We start from the raw sequence: 19,991 nt of genomic DNA, 5'->3' as shown, positions 1-19,991 counted from the left end.
GTGATTGGTCCTCGCAAAACCTCCAGTTCATACACTGGTTACATGTTTTTTTTATCTCTGTATCACAACAATCTTTACGCAATGGGCGTGACTCCGTCCTGCCAATCAGAAGTGAGTGGGCGGGGCGCGGGCTTAGCGCTGGTGGTGGGTTAAACGATGGCGGGAGAAAGAGTTGAGGAGATCAGGCGATTTACCCGGGAGCTGTTTGGAGGCAGCCCGGACCTCAGGTAAGAGTGATGTCACTGTCGGTATCACGGTGTCACCCACTGAAATGTTGTGACGTAACGCGCGGTGTTTGTTCCTCTCCCGCCGCAGTGTCCTGACTCACTCCAGGGTGCGCGCCCAATTCCTGGCACAGACCGGCCGCTCGGCTCTCACCTCCCAGGAGACCAAACTGCTCAAGCGACTGGTGGAGGAGGAGCTTATCAGGATGCAGGTACCGCCCTCCCACATACACCTGACTGACTTACATAGAGCTCTTGTCTCTATAGCAACCACTGACCCATCAGCACATAATTCTCTTTTGTGTAGGACATATAGGGTTAAGTTCTCCTCTCTGGGGGCCGGACAAGCTTTAAAGGGATACTGTCATGGGAAAACATGTTTTTTCCAAAACACATCAGTTAATAGTGCTGCTCCAGCTGAATTCTGCACTGAAATCCGTTTCTCAAAAGAGCAAACAGACTTTTTTATATTTAATTTTGAAATCTGACATGGGGCTAAATATATTGTCAGTTTCCCAGATGCCCCCAGTCATGTGACTTGTGCTCTGATAAACTTCAATCACTCTTTACTGCTGTACTGCAAATTGGAGTGATATCAACCCCTCCCCCCAGCAGCCAAACAAAAGAACAATGGGAAGGTAACCAGATAACAGCTCCCTAACACAAGATAACAGCTGCCTGGTAGATCTAAGAACAACACTCAATAGTAAAATCCAGGTCCCACTGAGACACATTCAGTTACATTGAGAAGGAAAAACAGCAGCCTGCCAGAAAGCATTTCTCTCCTAAAGTGCAGGCACAAGTCACATGACTTGGGGCAGCTGGGAAATTGACAAAATGTCTAGCCCCGTGTCAGATTTCAAAATTGAATATAAAAAAATCTGTTTGCTCTTTTGAGAAATGGATTCCAGTGCAAAATTCTGCTGGAGTAGCACTATTAACTGATTCATTTTGAAAAAAATGTTTTTTCCCAGGACAGTATCACTTTAACAATACATTTGTAGCCTTACATAGCATTTATTTAGATGGGATCAGTAACCCCTATTTGATAGCTGGAAAAAGTTACTCTGATGAAGTGTCAGGTTCTCTGACACGAAACGCGTTATGTGATCCCCCTCCTTAGCAGTTTTTAATGCGCTCAATAAAGCCATTACATTGATATTAATCTGCCAGACTCCGTGATTGCTTTGAACAGCGCTCTGCAAACGGTAACAGAATTATGCAGATTTCAAAATTGAATATAAAAAAATCTGTTTGCTCTTTTGAGAAATGGATTTCAGTGCAGAATTCTGCTGGAGCAGCACTATTAACTGATGTTGGTTGAGGAATAAATCTGAGAAACATTTTGTGAGCTGAATGAATTGGGATATGAAGGTATTCACCCTTCAGGTCTACCTTGGTCCTAAACGCCGCTCGTGGTATGGCTCTTGTTATTGACCTGATGGTTTCCATCTTGAAACGCTGGTATCTACCTCTGTGCAGCGGATCTACCACTGTTAGAAGATCTAGAGTAGGACAACGGTGCTGACAATTACGCTTGTGAAACTCCTGGCTTGGTCTTTTACCCTGAGGTAGAAAAGCTCCTTTCCCTCCAGTTACCTCTGAAATTATCTTTTTTAAGTTCTGGGCCGAATAATTGAGAACGGTTGAATTTAAGAGAAACCAAGCTGTTCCTGAATGCGCATCACCTGAGCACAATGCTCTCCGTGCTGTGACAGATGCTGCGGCTGATCTACTTGCCAGTTTACTTATTTCCAGGGAAGCAGCGCTGAGGAATCAGAGAAACTGGGTTTATCTAATATGATATCTGCTTCTAAGTTTGTGTTGAAAGGGACTTTCTTAAGTTTCCGGCACCAAAAAGGAGCTACACGTAGAGATGCGGAGGCTGGCTGCAAAATGGCTGCTGAATGAATAAAATCCGCGCACGATAGCGGAGTCCACTTTTGGGGACTTGTTTGAATTCCTCAGCCACAGGATATTTGGTGTGGAATTCTTGTGAAATAGTGTTACGCTTATCTGGATCAGACCATTCTTCAGAGAGATTCTGAGTAACAGATCGGCTAATAGGGAAGGACCTGCCCTTCTACGGTGTAGTACCAAGTACCTTGTCTATTTTGGACACGGGTGGTTGTGTCTCTTTGATTTCTGAGGTACTTAAGCAGTAACTTAAAGGAGACGTATAGGATAAATGAAAAAACCCTGTCCTGTCATTAGTTCTCTTTGTCTGTATATCAGGTACCGACCCATAAACGTGTCCCTGTGATTCTGGGGCAGTTTTTCTCGGAGCTGTATATAATGCAGTGCAGGAGGGATGCAGTAGGGGGCGCACAAGACTACAGGATTGTAAGAATGTTAATGTACTGGATTACACTGTATGTGTCAAACCGTTCAGTATTCTTAGCCCAATAGGGGGACTGACTGGAAAGAAGTATTAACCCTTTATCCCTAGGGTGACTTACAGCTTAAGACTGGGCCCATGGTGAAGGCTCTTGTTTCATTTGCAGGATGGGTCCAGTGATGATGAGCCATTAATCAGGAAGGTAAAGAAGAGAGACAGAGATATTAATGAGGCTGATGGCGATGGAGGCAGAGAACCCACAGGGAAGAAACAGAAGCCCACAGAAGGTAAGAGAGGCAGTAGCAGTTTTATATGGGGTCTCCATAACGACCGCTGCTCCTGTTGTCCATGCTGGCAGCCCCAGTGAAATAAACAATAGGAAGGGGCTGTATCATGTCTCATTGGCCAATTCATAGAGTGCCAGCCAGTGTATGGCCAGCTTTATGCTGATAACTGCATTGCAGGTCATGCTTCTGATGAGGAGGATTCTGGGATTGAACCCTTTGTGAGTGACGGCAAGAGACTGTCTGGAAGTTCCTCTGAGGCAGCAGCTGCTGAGAGACAGACTGCAAGCAAGTCGGAGAAGGAAAAGAGATCACATAGCAAGAGTAATGAGACAGAGAGTGATATTGATTCCCAGGGGCCGAGCCCGCCGCGAAAGAGACCTCCCAAAAACCGTAAAATGTCCGACAGCAGTGATACAGAGGCCAACCCAACGTCTACAAAACAGAGACCCAAGCAACGTGCCCCTGGGATATACAAGAAAGGTGGGAGGGAGGGGAAGAGAGGGGGCATTTCACCAATACGGAAGGGAAAGAGAGCGTCCAGTGTGGAGTCAGACAGTGAGAGTGAAACAGAAGTGACCAATACCAGGCAAAAGAGAAGGTCAAAGAAGGAGACTGACAGTGAGAGTGAGGAAGAAAGCAAAGCAAAGAAACCTGGCAAAGGTAAAAAAGAGAGTGCAAGCCTGAAGAGAGCAGCACAGAAAGGAAAAAAGGCTCAAATACCGGCAAAACAAAGGAATAACAAAGCGACAGATAGTGAAGAAGAGAATGCTAGTGATGAGGAGGAGGCAATCCAAATACAGTCTTCTGAGAGTGCCAGTGAAAATGAGACTGGTAGAAAAAGAGTAGCTGGAAAATCAAAAGACTCATCAGACAGCGATGATGAAGAGCTGGAACAGCCATTTGGGAAGGGGAAGGTGTCACAGATAGTGGGGTCAGACAGTGAGGATGAAGCAGAAGAGACAGACACCAGGCAAAAATCAGGCAGTGAGAGAAAGGAAGGGAGCAAATCTAAGAGAGCCCGGAGTCCTAATGTTGCACTACAGAAAGGAAAAGGGAGAGACAAGAGACGACCAGCAAAGAAACAGAAAAAGGCAGACAGTGAGGAAGAGGGTGATGATAACAAGGGAGCCACAAGTGAATCTGAGAGTGAAGGTGAGATGCCTGAAAAGAAGAACTTCCCAAAGAAAGAGACAGACAGTGAGAGTGCAAAGAGCAGTGCCTCTGAGAGAGATTCAGATAGTGAGAGTGAAAAAGAGAGTGCAGGACAGCAGACAGGGAAAGTGAATGGGCGTGGGTCCATGTCAGATAAGAAGAAGAAAAGCAGCAGTGCCAAGAAAAGGAAGAGACAGACAGATAAGGAGGGGGAGACAGACAGTGAGGATGAAGATAAAGAGAAGGGACAAGGTGCCAAGAAGAACCGGGAGTCTGGTAAAGAATCCGCAAATAAGAAAACAAAACCAATTGACAGTGACTCCTCTGTGGGATCTGATACCAACAAGGAGACCGGGAGCAAGAAGCAAAGTAAGGTGAGTAGGAACAGTATTACTTCAGTGACATCACTGTGGCCCCTCCCATATCTGCACTGGGTATCACTGTGTGGCCCCTCCCATATCTGCACTGGGTGTCACTGTGTGGCCCCTCCCTCCCATAGCTGCACTGGGTGTCACTGCGTGGCCCCTCCCATATCTGCACTGGGTGTTACTGCGTGGCCCCTCCCATATCTGCACTGGGTGTCCCTGCGTGGCCCCTCCCATATCTGCACTGGGTGTCACCGTGTAGCCCCTCCCTCCCATATTTGCACTGCATATCACTGGATATCTTTAAACTTTATGGTTAAATGGGACATTGAGCTCCTGAAATCTCCCTCCTCACATATGTAATATTACATGGTGCCCCATATAGACTAAATGAGATGATATTTTTATAAATAAATGCTTCCCACAGAGATAAGGGATTCTGTTTATTAAGGCCCAGTTATCCTCTGTGTAACAACCAATAGCTGAACTACACAACTAAACGCTGCAATCTCTCATCCCTAGAGTTCATCCAGGGAAGATCACCCCTCGGTGGCCCAGCTCAAGCGCTACATTGTGGCCTGTGGGACTCGCAGGAACTACAAGAAGCTGTTCCACGACTGTCGCTCAGTGAAGTCCATGGTGCAGATCCTGAAGAATGAGCTGGAAGAGTTGGGGGTTAAAGGTGAGGGTCTAATGGGAGAGGGGGGCTATAGACACAGTGAGAAGATGCTGATAAGAGACATTGTTGTTCCTGTGCAGGGCAGCCATCACTCGCTAAGTGTCGTATTGTGAGAATGAAGAGAGAGGAGGCGGCAGAACTGGCCGAACTGGATACCAGTAACATCATTGAAACGGCTGGTGAGTTGCCTCAGAGGTGGGAGAAACAACCCCTTAATAAAACAAACCCTACCCCTCCCTACATAGACCCCCCCCCCGTGTAAATGCCCCTAACTTACCCCTCGGTGCAGATTCTGTCCTGCGGAGTCCAAAGGTGCCATCTTGTTTTCTTCGGTAATCTTCATAATAAGACCGGTGACGCTGCACACGCGCAGTTGGAGCAATTTTCTGTTTCGCGACAATTGCGCATGCGCCAAAACTCGCGAGTATTTCCAAAGCGCCGGTCTCATTCCGAAGATTACCGAAGAAAATAAGATGACGCCAGTGAACTCCGCTGGACAAAATCTGCACCGAGGGGTGAGTAAAGAGTTAGGGGCATTTGCCATGGGGGGGCAGCTAGGCTGGTGGGAGGGGGGTCTATGTAGGGTTTTGTTTCTCCTTTAAGTGCTACTATAACTCTCAACATCTCCGAGGCAGTGGTGTGCTGCTTTCCTTTAGTATGGGGGGAGCCATTCTCTATACATTACATTCTTGTGCTACTTCCTCTTTATACCAGCAGGGGGCAGGAGTCATGTGACTAGTGCTGAGACCCCTTGGGCTCCCCCGGCTGTGTAGGCTAGTAGTAGCCACAGTCGGGAAAGCAAGTGTTTTCTTCTTCCCCCTCCCCCATCATCAATCCTCGTACTCACCGTGCACCTTATTTATGGCACCTCTCCCCTTTCCTTGCTCCTCACCCACCGTTTATTCTTTCCCTCCTTCCTGCCATGTTTCCTGTTGTAGTTGCACTGCCGCACAGCCTGTAGGACTGCAACATACTCGATCCTTCCTTATAAAGCTTGAAAGTGAGGCTACATTCTGAAGGACGCTTTTAAAGGGCAACTCACCTTCTAAGCAGCCCTAATTCCAAGCTGCGGTCTAATATACATATATGAATTACAAATATTCAGGGGATTTAAAATGACATCTGAATTAAATTATTACTGAAAGTGTGGAGTCCCTTACTATTTGGTGCACTGCTGGTTCTGACTGCATATACCATTCGCTGACTAACGCTACGTTGTTTCAATAGTACATGTAGTCAGAACCAGCAGTGCAGGGGATAGTAATGAAATGTAACTAATTTATTCTTACTTTTATTAGGCAAAAATGTATTAATTGGTTTTAATTCCCCTGTTTGTTGTAATTTAATCTCTGTCTCCTGTGAGTAGCACAGGTCTTCCCTGGAGGCAGCTCCAGCCACTCCCCACCCTGCAGACAGTTTGTTCTTGTTTTTTCCCCATATGACAGTTGTGTGTTCCCTCCCTTCTCCCGAGGCTGTGACTACAGAGTTTGTACATGATCTAAACTGGCTCATCAGTATTAACGCTCCCTGTATAACCTTCAGTGAATGCAGAGATACATATATTCAGTCAAACAAGGTGCTGACCAATCGGATGCTTAGCTTCAAAGTTATTGCTCTGCAAGACTAAGCCGAGCAACTATATTACTTTGTCGGTATGGTGAGTGTGGTATTCGGCGAGTATCATTGTTGCTGATCCCACCCCTTAGGACCCACACATTGACTCCAGCCAGTACCAGCATATGAGGACTATAAGGAATAAAACTCATTTCCTATTGGTTAGGATACTGTGAGATACACTGTCCCTTTAAAGGGGTGGTTCACCTTTCTGTTAACCTTTAGTATTTTATAGTTCTAAGCAACATTCCAATTGGTCTTCATTATTTATTCTATATAGTTCCCTTCTTCTTCTGACTCTTTCCAGCTTTCAAATGGGGGTCACTGACCCCCATTTAAAAAACAAATGCTCTGTAAGGCTACACATTTATTGTTATTGCTCCTTTTTTATTACTGATATTTATATTCAGGCCACTCCTATTCATATTCCAGTCTCTTATTTAAATCAATTCATGGTTGCTAGGGGAATTTGGACCCTAGCAACCAGATGGCTGAAACATCAAAAAAAAGCTAAATAAGTCAAAAACCACAAATAATAAAAAATGAAAACCATTTAAAAATTGTCTCAGAATATCCCTCTCTACATCATACTAACAGTTCATTAAAAGGTGAACTACCCCTTTAACTGTTGCCCTGTCCCCTTACTCCTCTTTTCTCCCACACCCTCCAGGTCGCCCGAGGCGCCGTAACACCTGGAATCCTTACAAGACTTCTCCCTCCCGAGATGTCTCTCCTCCCGCAGAATACCGCAAGTCTGTGGCGTCAGACTCTGAGAGCGAGGAGGCCCCCCCACGGAAAAAGAAACCAATGGACTGGTCCTCTCTGAAGGGGATTATCAGTGACGATGGTGAGAGTGAGTGAGCCTTGCACACTTACTAACAGGCACTCCTGTGTCAGAGCAGGGCCCATTGTTATCCGCCATTGTCTCTCTTTTTGCTCCCACTACACAGTCCCTCACTGCACGTTATTTTTATATGTCATTTTTGTAAATAAATGTTTTTTTTATGTTGAACACACAGTATTGTGTACGATAATAAATATCTTTTATTTAGAAATCTATGTAATGCGCCGGAACCTCCCCGCCCTCCCTCCAGTTTTCTTCTCCTTAGCAACCGGCACACGGCAACAGACTCTTGTAGAACTCAACACAACTCCGCTCATACAAACGACACACCTCGTTCCCTAGAGCCGTTTATTTCTCATCCTTATGGAAGGTGACAAATTAAGGGGTGCAGCCTAGAAAATATCCTAAGTTTAGAAAAGGTCCTGTAAGTTGTGTCCTCCCAGTATAAAAGGGAAAAAGATGATAGCGGTGTGTCCCCTTTATTAAGTCCCGGAGGAGAAATGGGATCTTTATCTGAAGTTCCACACGGGGATGAGGTTGCGGGTCTCTCGCTCATATATATCGGGGATAAGGCCCAGGGGGGAGGGCACCAGCCTCACAGTGTTCTTGCCAAAAAGCTTTTTCTCGTACTGGATCAGCTGCTGCCAGAAGCCCATGTTGGGCCGAACAACGGGCCGCCGGGTCTTCACCCACTGGTAGGCATCGAGGAGAGCGAGCCGGTGGTACTTCATCAAGTAGGCGATACACAGGGTCGCGGAGCGGCTCACCCCGGCCACACAGTGGACTAGTGTCCGGCCATTCCTCTTGCCATTCTGGTGGATGCGGTCGGCCACTGAGTCAAAATACAAAGCCAGAGGAGCGTGGGGGAGGTCGGGCACGGGCACTTTCATGTAGTCCACATCTGGCCAGTTGCAGTTGGGGATTTCCAGGGTGGCATTGACGATGCACGTGACATTACGAGAGTAAAGCAAGTGTCGGCTGCCGGCTGCATTCCCGCTGGACAAGTAAAGACAAGGGCTGATCTGTGCGATGCTGCTCAGGCTGGAGACACTGCTGCTGCTGATCGCTGTTGGTTTGCTGGAAATTGAAGGAGGAGGAGGCGGGGAGCGTCGAAGGAGCCGGTGGCTGCGGAAATTCATTGTGGGGAGCTGCAGGGGCATAGAGTCCACGAGCTGCAAACTGACTACAATGGGGAATGTTTCCTGGTACCAACGTGATCACTGGGTACAACCTGGGCATAAACATAGAGAATCCTATGAACAAACTATATATGAGAACCAGTATCACAAGCCCTCACCCCTGATATTCATGGTGTGTGAGTAGTTGAATGAGTGTGTAAAGGAGTGCAAATCTATACCACCACCTACACACTCGCTGTGTAAAGATTCCTCCTACTCACTGGCAATAACTGTGACTCACACTGGATACTGACAGTTGCCCAGAGCACTGGCTTCAGGCTCAATGTAAGGAGAATGGGGGTGAAGGGACTCACAGCTCAACCATTGGAAGGAGGCTCAGTGCTGGGAGGGGATCTCATCACTATCAGGAGAGACTCCATCTGAGCGGATTGGCTGGAGGGTCTGCAAAGAAAATAGGCCACAGATCATGGAAGCCCCCCTGGAAAACCATGGGCCAGACTGAGTCATCGAGTGAATCAGATCTGAGAGGGGGGAGCGAGTGGGTGAGTCACAATATCAATTGAGCCTGGCACTACTGGGGCACAATGAGGATGCCACCACATGACTTGCCTTCACCCTCTGATGTTCTCTTTTAAGTGTCAGTTCTTGAGAAGGAACCAGATTGTGCTGTGGGTACCGTCACCCTTCAAATGCCACAGCAGTGTGGGTGGTACATACAGACTGGGCAAATCTCACAGGCTTTAACCTTTCATTTGTCTCTAGGCAACAAGGCAGCCAGCATGGCACATTCCAGGGAAGGTTGGCACTGACATATGTTGTGAGTGTAGAAGTGTGTAAGGGAAGGTTGGCACTGCCATATGTTGTGAGTGTAGAAGTGTGTAAGGGAAGGTTGGCACTGCCATACATTGTTAGTGTAGAAGTGTGTAAGGGAAGGTTGGCACTGCCATATGTTGTGAGTGTAGAAGTGTGTAAGGGAAGGTTGGCACTGCCATATGTTGTGAGTGTAGAAGTGTGTAAGGGAAGGTTGGCACTGCCATATGTTGTGAGTGTAGAAGTGTGTAAGGGAAGGTTGGCACTGCCATATGTTGTGTGTGTAGAAGTGTGTAAGGGAAGGTTGGCACTGCCATACATTGTGAGTGTAGAAGTGTGTAAGGGAAGGTTGGCACTGCCATATGTTGTGAGTGTAGAAGTGTGTAAGGGAAGGTTGGCACTGCCATATGTTGTTAGTGTAGAAGTGTGTAAGGGAAGGTTGGCACTGCCATACATTGTTAGTGTAGAAGTGTGTAAGGGAAGGTTGGCACTGCCGTATGTTGTGAGTGTAGTGTGTAAGGGAAGGTTGGCACTGCCATACGTTGTGAGTGTAGAAGTGTGTAAGGGAAGGTTGGCACTGCCATATGTTGTGAGTGTAGAAGTGTGTAAGGGAAGGTTGGCACTGCCATACATTGTGTGTGTAGAAGTGTGTAAGGGAAGGTTGGCACTGCCATACATTGTGAGTGTAGAAGTGTGTAAGGGAAGGTTGGCACTGCCATATGTTGTGAGTGTAGAAGTGTGTAAGGGAAGGTTGGCACTGCCATACATTGTGAGTGTAGAAGTGTGTAAGGGAAGGTTGGCACTGCCATACATTGTGAGTGTAGAAGTGTGTAAGGGAAGGTTGGCACTGCCATATGTTGTGAGTGTAAAAGTGTGTAAGGGAAGGTTGGCACTGCCATACATTGTGAGTGTAGAAGTGTGTAAGGGAAGGTTGGCACTGCCATACATTGTGAGTGTAGAAGTGTGTAAGGGAAGGTTGGCACTGCCATATGTTGTGAGTGTGTAAGGGAAGGTTGGAACGGAGACTGGCATTGCAGTGTACAATACACTGGTGCAGTAAATCCTGTGGGTCAGAGGGGTTAGTGACATTTATCCAGATCCCCCTTAGCTTATAACAAGGCTACTGTTGAACTACAATTCTCAGCCCTACAGCCTCCCCCCCACCCACGCCAGGGGCAGCAGTTTAAGTGAATGAGTGCAGTAGTCGGTGCCAGTGCTTTGTATACATGGAGGAGTGAGGGCAGGGAGAGCTGGCACAGAGGAAAGTAATGGGGGAGTCTGGCAGAGGCCGGGGTGTCAGCTCTTTGCAGCAGGGGGTGAGTCTGGAATCATTATGGGAGGCTCATTGTATAATATACACTTACCTGTGATGTGATGTCTCATGCCCGTCGCTGGGTGCCCATACACTGCCCTACACTGCGTCTCTCCCTCTTTATGTGTCGCTCTGCAGAGAGGAGGGTGCTGGAGTCAGGGAGAGGGTGTGTGGGGGGCGTGTGAGAGGGGGGGCACAACTTGCTCTTATTCATATTCATGATGAGCATCTGAGAGCCGCTTCCGTTAACTGCTTGACTGCTGGAGACCACTACAATGCTTCCCTCCTATGTCTCCTCTGCTGAGCATCTCACCCCTAAGCGCTCTGCACCAGAACTGCACTAGAATTGCACCAGAACTGCACGTTAACTGCACCAGAACTGAAAAAAGATAACTGCACCAGAACTGCACTAGAATTGCACCAGAACTGCACTTTAACTGCACCAGAACTGAAAAAAGATAACTGCACCAGAACTGCACTAGAATTGCACCAGAACAGCACTATAAATGTACCAGAACTGCACTAATATTGCACTAGAATTGCACCAGAACTGCACCCACAGCACATGCATTCAGGCAAACTGGGGCTCAGCTTGGTAGTGATTTGGGGCCCTAGTTTTCCTCTGGCAGCTCCAAATATGGGGGAGCTCCTAGGGGCCACATTGAGCAGCAAGTGGAGGTAGAAAAATGGAGTCAGCAGATTAGTGAGGCAAACGGGCACAGTAGGGCAAGATGGATATAGTATATATAATAATATCACTCTCTACACTGTCACCCCCTCCTTGCAGTTCCCCTGTGCCAGGTGCAGTTTATTTTGGGGACTATGATGTCACAAGCCTGGGTGGAGCCTAAAGGAGAAGGCTAGGATATTTGACATCACCAGAGAGACAATAAAGAGCCAATCAGACACCAGGCACCCTTTCATGGCTGATGCTGAGAAGAAGAAGGGGAATAGCAGCGCAAGGCTGTGGATTGTGGCAAGAGAAATACATTATCCATCAGAAATCCAATCCCCCGTGTGTCTCTGTGTTCAGCCCATAGTCTAACTGCATTATTATAGGGACCTGCTCTAGTCCAACTATACACGTCGATACCAATGATATCATGATAAAAACAGTTTCCTAAAGGAACAAGCTCAGTGAATCGTTATTATGGCAGAATTCTGTGCCACTGCTTAGTGAATCTGGGCCAAAATATCAGGGTCTTGTAATGTCAGGGTTGTCTCTGTGGCCAGGCCCGGACTGGCAATCTGTGGGTTCTGGCAAATGCCAGAGGGGCTGCTATAAGGTGCCATAGAAAGTCAGTATTTAGTGGGCTGGTGGGGGCTGTTTGGGCCTCTGTGTACCTGAAATGGCAAGGCCTATTTTGATCCTCAGTCCGGACCTGCCTGTGGCCCAATATGAATGGGCACATTATGTATAAAACTTATTTAGTGTCGCATATGAGACCCCCATGCTGATTAATGCTCCACTCAAGTGCATGCTGCATGGCTGCATGGCTGCTTAGAAACCACATTAGGCAACTTGCACTCTGTATGCTGCAGAATGAATTAGGGTTCAGGAGCATTAGCCAATCAGAATGCTGCTTTCATTAGTCACGCTGCAGCTGCATGAGAAGAGCTGATTGGTTGCAGAAAACATCCAGGTAAGGAACATGCACAGCAAAGAACAAGTTAAACTGCAGCAGGTAATTGGAGGCCTTCGATTGGAGGCTGCTAATTAGGTGATGTAATAAGGGGACCCTTCTCCCACCTGGGTCAGACCATTGATTGGGGGGCACAGGTGAGTATGTTACAATGAGGGTATTAGTTAGAGTTGAGAATGAAAAGCCCTTACTAATTATTATATGTTAACATGGTGCTGAATATATAGTGATCTACAGGGGACGCTGGGTACTGAGGGTGACAGTCTATGTATTTATTGGAATCATCTTTGGACCCCAGTGGACATAATAACCCAGGTGTCAGCTCTGCAGCCAACATGCCCAAACGACGAGCCAAGACTCCTGCACCAGAGCCAGACCTGACTCCCAACTCCCTGCAACTCCTGAAGCGAGCTCAGCTGCAACAGCACTGCAAACGGCTTGGACTGCGGGGGACAGGCAAGGTGTGGGGGCACTGGGGGGCACAGGCTGCTGTGGGGTCTTTAGATAGGGCTCTAATACGTGTTAAAGCAACACCCCGTGCATTCGTTTTAGATGCATGCTGAAGACTGTTGGTTTCTTTGCAGCCTTGCAAGAATGCTTTTAACCATTATAAATATATATATATCTCTGCATTGATGGGGTGAGGTGGTGGACCTATAGTGGACCTAGGGGTAACAATGTTATAATTGGAAAGGAGACCCCCCCCCCTCCTATCTGACGATTCAGGCAGCCTCTTGCTGTGTCAATCAATGGGGTAGGGAGGGGCAGAAGCAACAGAATTCACTCTGATTAACCCTTTACTTGCCCCTAGAATGCAGAGCTGGTTCAGAGGCTACAGGAGTACTTCCAGCAAGCGGCAGCCAATGAGCAGGTGAGTCTGTGCGAGGGGGGGGGTAACCTGCAGGGTTATGATCACCTTCATTTATTTCATTACTGTTCCTGCGGCTCTAGTTTGGCCCTTATATCTGGTTGCTAGGCTTAATGATCTTAGCAACTCAGAATCTGTTTCAATGTTCGTATAAGTGAAGAATGGTTGAGATTAATATGTAAGAAAATACAAATGAACCTCACCATAGATGTAAATGCTAATGAGCCAGGCCGCAAGGGCCTTTAAAGCGGTGCTTCACCTTTATCTAAACTTGTTTCTATGTTCTAGAATGGACAATTCTAAGCAACTTTTCAATGGGTCTTCTTTATTTATTTTGTATAGGTTTTAAAATGATTTGCTTTTTTTCTTCTGACTCTTTCCAGTTTTCAAATGGGGGTCACTGACCCGATCTGAAAACAAGTGCTCTGTAAGGCTACAAATGTATTGTTATTGTTACTTTTTATTACTCATCTTTCTATTCAGGCCTCTCCTATTCATATTCCAGTATCGTATTCAAATAAATGCATGGTTGCTAGGGGTAATTTGGATCCTAGCAACCAGAGAGCTGAAACTGTGGAGGTGCTGACTAAAAAGCTAAATGACTGAAAAATCACAAATAATGAAAATTAAACCAATTGCAAATTGTCTCAGATTATCCCTCTATACACCAAACAGAGCCTCAATGTAGGCTGACAATTCACATAGGGGCTACTAAATGGCCAATCACAGCCCTTATTTGGCACCCCAGGAACATTTTTCATGCTTGTGTTGCTCCCCAACTCCTTTTACTGAATGTTGCTCACGGGTTCAAAAGGTTGGGGATCCCTGTTCTACATCATACGAACAGTTAATTCTAAGGTGAACTACCCCTTTAATGTGTGTGCAGTTTTAGACAGAAGAGCGTTCCCATTGGAGGGAGACAACCTTGCCCCATTATTAATATAAAAACAGACTGGTCAATCAGTAATACAGCTCTGGTGCCCTACAGTATTAGTAGTATTAGTAGTATTAGTAGTATTAGTAGTATTAGTAGTATTAGTAGTATTAGTAGAATTAGTAGTATTAGTAGAATTAGTAGTATTAGTAGTATTAGTAGTATTAGTAGAATTAGTAGAATTAGTAGAATTAGTAGAATTAGTAGAATTAGTAGAATTATTAGGGAGAGGCAACACTGTCGGATGCTTTTGCTTTCCCCCCATATCCTCATACTGAGCTTTAGCTCTGCTTGTTTTTTGCTCCTTGTACCCACAGGAGGATCCCACGACTCCCAGTCTGGATGAGAATGAGAAGGAATCAGAAGTGACAGGTACTGGGCCGCTAAGCTGACACTCAGTAGAAATCATTACTAGGGGTTAATCATTAATTATGAGCTGCTATACTATGTGTCACCCCCTGCTCTGGCTGTGGAGCTGCCATACTGTAGCAGAGACTCCTGCGCATGCGCAGCTGTGTGGGACCCCCAATACTAAATAGCTGGGCACCCAGCGTATATCCAATATTCATTACTTACACCCCACACACATCTCTATAGCTCACAGCTGAGGGTGCCTGTGTCTCCCTCTCAGGCCTCACCACATCCAGCCCTAAATAATTTATCAGTCACACCTTTACCTGAGCAGGAGACTACCTTCCTCTCGCTTTCGGATAAGAACAGGTTACAATAACGGCAGCATCACGTGACCGTATCTAACCAACGGGACAGCACCGCAAGGCCACGCCCATCCCTGCCCCACGCGCGCCCCAACCTGCTCACCCGCAAATGCCAGCAGCAGCCAATCACAGCGCGGCGTCAATGACGTCAGGGCCAGTGAAGTCAGTCGGTTGCTATGGGAACAGTGCGTGATTGCGCTAATGATGCTGTGAGAGCGCTGGGCTATTTTAGGCAAAGGGGATTGGTACTTGGGGCGCTATATTTATACCCATCGTCCATTCCTGACGTACCCACTGACTATATATGTCTGTAACGTACCCTACAAGCACCTGCCGACTAAATTATTATTATTATTATAAGGGTTAATCATGTACCCCCTACTGTAAATGATAAGGATATTAGAAGTCACTGAGGGGTTTGTGACCATATAAAGGCACAAGGCTGCAGGCTGAGTTATACAGGGAACTCTGAGTATCACTCATGTATTATAAGGGATAATGTACCCCCTACTGTAAATGATAAGGATATTAGAAGTCACTGAGGGGTTGTTCTGTGACCATATAAAGGCACAAGGCTGCAGGCTGAGTTATACAGGGAACTCTGAGTATCACTCATGTATTATAAGGGATAATGTACCCCCTACTGTAAATGATAAGGATATTAGAAGTCACTGAGGGGTTGTTCTGTGACCATATAAAGGCACAAGGCTGCAGGCTGAGTTATACAGGGAACTCTGAGTATCACTCATGTAATATAAGGGATAATGTACCCCCTACTGTAAATGATAAGGATATTAGAAGTCACTGGGATGTTCTGTGAATGCTGACAATGTAAGTTATGCAGTAAATCTGACACACACACACATTCCATACACTGTGCTGTATAAAATAATGGTTTTACTCCATAATGGCTTTACTTAGAGGAATCTGGCAGAGGATTTCTCCTGCTACAAAAGGCCCAGCAGCAGAGAAGGACAAACATGCAGATCTTCAGCCATTGCATTTCATTGATGTGGGGATACTGGGGGTTATACTGACTCACTGTGGGGGTGGGGGGAATTGCTGAGCCCTGGGGTACGTGACAGTTGGACACTATAGAAGTGGTGCTTTGGGCTTTCTGTGCTGCTGGGGTTGAGCAGATATTAACCCTGTATGTGGGGGATTAACTGATTCTTTGCCAGTAGGCCGAGGCTGGTGTGTGGTCCATGGACAAGAGATGACAGTTAGTAGCTGGAAGCCATTATTTCTCCGCTGTGGACGTGTGTGTGTGACGTGTGAGGGCTCGTGTGTCCCCTTACACCTGACTCCTTCCTCCTCTCCCACTCCCTGTGGCCTCCAGGACAATCTCATCTGTGACGAGTGTTTTGAGAGGTCAGTGCTCCTCCCATGAGAGGCTTCGGTTTATTTGGGAAAAAATTCCATCACTTGATGCCCCAACCCACTATAAGAATCTCCTGATGTTTCTGGTTTTGTTACAGAGCTCGCTGTGACTTTAAGCTCACGTACAAGTGAAACATTTTTGCAATTTGATTCTCCAATCCCATCGGCCTGTTACTCTGTGTATCATGGCTGCTGGGATACTGGGACATTTGAAACCTAGTCATTCTGGGTGTCTATTGAATCCATCATTGTCATGTCCCTGCAATGTCTGGAGATCATCCTGCTGAACTAAATCTGGAACCCAATGGTTCTTTCAGCAGTCTCACTGTTCTCTTGTTAAATATTTAACTACATTTTTTTTTATTTATAAAATTACTTTCTTTAGTTGTTTTGTTTCCTTTGCCATGTTAAAATATTCTTATTTATAACATTCCACAATTTAACTTGTTAATGGTTTGAAATACTGTATTGAGGTTATACAGATAGCTAGAATCTCAGCTGCCATAAAGCAGGACAGGACTGCTGCTTACAATGGGGATCAGATAGGATCTGTGCAGCCACTGGGACAGAATGTTCTGTTATACTGATAGCTAGAATCTCAGCTGCCATAAAGCAGGACAGGACTGCTGCTTACAATGGGGATCAGATAGGATCTGTGCAGCCACTGGGACAGAATGTTCTGTTATACAGATAGCTAGAATCTCAGCTGCCATAAAGCAGGGCAGGACTGCTGATTTCATTGATTTTAATTTAAAAAACAAAAGTGTTACACCTATATTTTTACAGTTTGTACATATATCGAATAGACATTCGCTGCATCCCCAGTCCTTCAGTGTATGTGTGTAATTATACAGTATGTTTGGGAGAGGGATTACCCAGGAAGCAGTTGGGAAATGGAACATGATGTGAGTGAAAATGAATTTCCTCCCCCTGGTGTCACAGCAGCTGAAATGCTTCAGTCCCAGGGAGAGGATCAGTGACAGGCCTGAGAGATGAGACATGAGTCTGTTACTTACTTGCCACATTCCAAGCACAGAGATTCCACAATGTGAACGGAGTGTAACCTCCCAATATTGAGCCCAGAATAAGCAGCACTGGGCCGGAATCAGGCCCCAATAGGAACAGAATATCGTGTCATTCCCAGAGTTTACTGGAATCTGCTGGGCACTCACACATAGGGCACTCACACATAGGGCACTCACACATAGGGCACTCACACATAGGGCACTCACACATAGGGCACTCACACATAGGGCACTCACACATAGGGCACTCACACATAGGGTTACCACCTGTTTGGTTTTGACCCGAACAGTTCGGTTTTTCTAAGGCCTGTTCGGATCTGAAGTTTCTGTTTGGCTTTCAGCCTTATGAAACCCGAACAATAATCTGGCCCATACTGTACATGAAAAGCATTTAAATACTAATATACTCACTTTTCTTATTATTACAGATACAAAAAAAAGCAAAAAACTATGAAAAATAAGAAATGTTTTTTCTAAATTAGCATTGCTGTATTTCAGAGTTTTCTGGATAACGGGTTTCTGTATAATAGATCACATACCTGTAATTAAAGGATTGGGCTTAATCATCAAGCAGAATATAGGGTTTGCTACCTGTGTGGTTTTGAACTGGGCATCAACACTTTAAAACATTGAGAATACTGGATATAAATCCAGCCAGTTGCAGCTAAGTGATGCAATAACATTGCCCTGGTGTCATAACTCCACTAACATTATTGTGCCCACCTCTGATGTCATCCTGCCTGTGCCTACATCACTGCCCCACCCCCAGTGTTATCTGCCCCGCCCCCCATGTTCAGGTTTAGCCATCAGCAAAGGTGGCAACCCCACCCAAGCACCCACCCACGCACCCACGCACGCACCCACTCATGCACCCACTCATGCACCCACTCACGCACCCACTCACGCACCCACTCACGCACCCACTCACGCACCCACTCATGCACCCACTCATGAATGTTCTGTTGTTTGTGTGTATTTAACTGATTAACTGATTATCCTTCTCTCTTGTCCAGGAATCAGGAGAGGGAATGTCGTTTGCAGCAGAGGTCGGTCTTCCAAGGTACCCGTTATACAATCACTTGGGGAATGTGAAGGGTTAATCAATTAATATCTCTCTGGTGACTGTCACTGGGGGGTAAGTATAAAGGGATGTTGCAGTAATATTAATGGACATGTATAAAATGTTTGTTTCAGATAACTACCCCCCAATGGGGCAAATGAGAAAATCTGTTAGGTGAGTGAGCATTTATTTATTTATTTTTATACGGTCATGGTGTTGCCTATGAAATATCTTTATAGGGTCTATAAAAAGGTTTCTGTACCAGAAGGGACCCTTTAGCTAAGAAATTGCAGACTGCACCCCTAATGCACCCCCAATGCTTGACTGTTGTCTCTGTGCAGCACAACTCGCACACGGAAAAAGTCTGGTCGCTTCCAGCCTCAAGAGGACCCTGAATATGCTCGTAGGGTAAGGAAAGCCGTCATATACTTGCACATAGAATAAAGTGACTGGTCTGTTATTTCTCCTACTTAATGTAACTGAATGTGTCTCAGTGGGACCTGGATTTTACTATTGAGTGTTGTTTTTAGATCTACCAGGCAGCTGTTATCTTGTGTTAGGGAGCTGTTTTCTGGTTACCTTCCCATTGTTCTGTTGTTAGGCTGCTGGGGGATAAAGGGGGGGGGGGTACTTGCAGTAAAGAGTGACTAAAGTTTATCAGAGCACAAGTCACATGACTGGGGGCAGCTGGGAAACTGTCAATATGTCTAGCCCCATGTCAGATTTCAAAATTGAATAAAAAAAGTTTGCTCTTTTGAGAAATGGATTTCAGTGCAGAATTCTGCTGGAGCAGCACTATTAACTGATGTATTTTTGGAAAAAAACATGTTTTCCCATGACAGTATCCATTTAAAGGAGACATGTAGCATAACTAAATACTTTCTAATTTTCTAGGCAAGAATGAGTATATGGTGCTGGTTTTATTTTCAGCCAAAAAATTATCTTAAAAATGTATTGGATCTCTCTCTAAATCTGCTACAGTAGCTGTGGGCGTGGCCTCACAATCCCCTTCCAGAAACAGTAGGCGGGGGGCCGCCAATCACAGCCCTGCAGTCACACAAGCAAAGACATGCTTCAGTTCCCTATCAGGTCCTGATAGCTGCTGATTGGGTAGCATTTACTGGTCACCTGTTTAAATTGCCTCTGGGCAAATTTAGCACCTTTTATGACATAACCCTAATTTTGTTTCCTTTAAACAACTGAAGGGCTGCCAGTTAAGTAACATAGATATAAAAACGATGCCTTCCTTGTGGAACTTTTCCTTGCTCTCCTCATGTACCATCATTTCCAACCCTCCAGAACTTTCCTCCCCTATTAGTTGTGCCCTGATCCTTTTGTTTTTCTCTGCAGGTGGATGAGCTACTGGACCAGCTGGCCACCGGGCAAGTTGATTCTCAGAAGATCCTAAAGCCGAGCCGACCTGCAGTTCTGCACTCGCCCCTTCCAAAGCCGGAGAGCAGCCCAATTGCCATCAATCAGTAACTGCACTCGCAGCCCCTCCACTAAACTCTGGGCCAATGAGCAGCATTTCCAGCTGTTGTGGATTTTAATATTGTGTTTTACACAGGTGAATAAATGGATGTTTTTTTATGGGTTTCCCA

At 46.0% G+C, this 19,991-nt stretch overlaps 3 protein-coding genes across 7 annotated transcripts; 2 read left to right on the top strand and 1 right to left on the bottom strand.

Moving 5' to 3' along the window:
- The first annotated feature begins 84 nt into the window (after positions 1–84).
- On the top strand, positions 85–7,671 carry hirip3.L (HIRA interacting protein 3 L homeolog). Its single transcript, XM_018240028.2, has 7 exons — positions 85–227; positions 316–436; positions 2,729–2,849; positions 3,027–4,375; positions 4,889–5,048; positions 5,126–5,224; positions 7,330–7,671. The coding sequence occupies exons 1-7, from the start codon at positions 157–159 to the stop codon at positions 7,518–7,520; spliced, it is 2,112 nt and encodes a 703-aa protein (XP_018095517.1). The 5' UTR covers positions 85–156; the 3' UTR covers positions 7,521–7,671.
- A 14-nt stretch (positions 7,672–7,685) lies between these two features.
- Positions 7,686–14,907, bottom strand: dusp14.L (dual specificity phosphatase 14 L homeolog). 2 transcript variants are annotated; one of them, NM_001092708.1, is given in 2 exon segments: positions 7,686–8,734; positions 14,887–14,907. In NM_001092708.1, a coding segment is annotated over 1 exon segment (630 nt). In that variant the 5' UTR covers positions 8,643–8,734; positions 14,887–14,907; the 3' UTR covers positions 7,686–8,012.
- On the top strand, positions 12,418–19,986 carry dppa2.L (developmental pluripotency associated 2 L homeolog). Of its 4 annotated transcripts, none has more exons than XM_018240006.2 (9): positions 12,418–12,544; positions 12,706–12,868; positions 13,219–13,278; positions 14,527–14,581; positions 16,107–16,296; positions 18,344–18,390; positions 18,525–18,564; positions 18,732–18,798; positions 19,741–19,986. In XM_018240006.2, the coding sequence occupies exons 2-9, from the start codon at positions 12,743–12,745 to the stop codon at positions 19,870–19,872; spliced, it is 717 nt and encodes a 238-aa protein (XP_018095495.1). In that variant the 5' UTR covers positions 12,418–12,544; positions 12,706–12,742; the 3' UTR covers positions 19,873–19,986.
- Positions 19,987–19,991: the final 5 nt, after the last annotated feature.

This window comes from Xenopus laevis, chromosome 9_10L (genome assembly GCF_017654675.1).
Source record: "Xenopus laevis strain J_2021 chromosome 9_10L, Xenopus_laevis_v10.1, whole genome shotgun sequence".
NCBI classification, from domain to species: Eukaryota; Metazoa; Chordata; class Amphibia; order Anura; family Pipidae; genus Xenopus; species Xenopus laevis.
The sequence above is the reverse complement of the archived record's forward strand: the minus strand, read 5'-3'. Positions and strand labels throughout refer to the sequence as shown.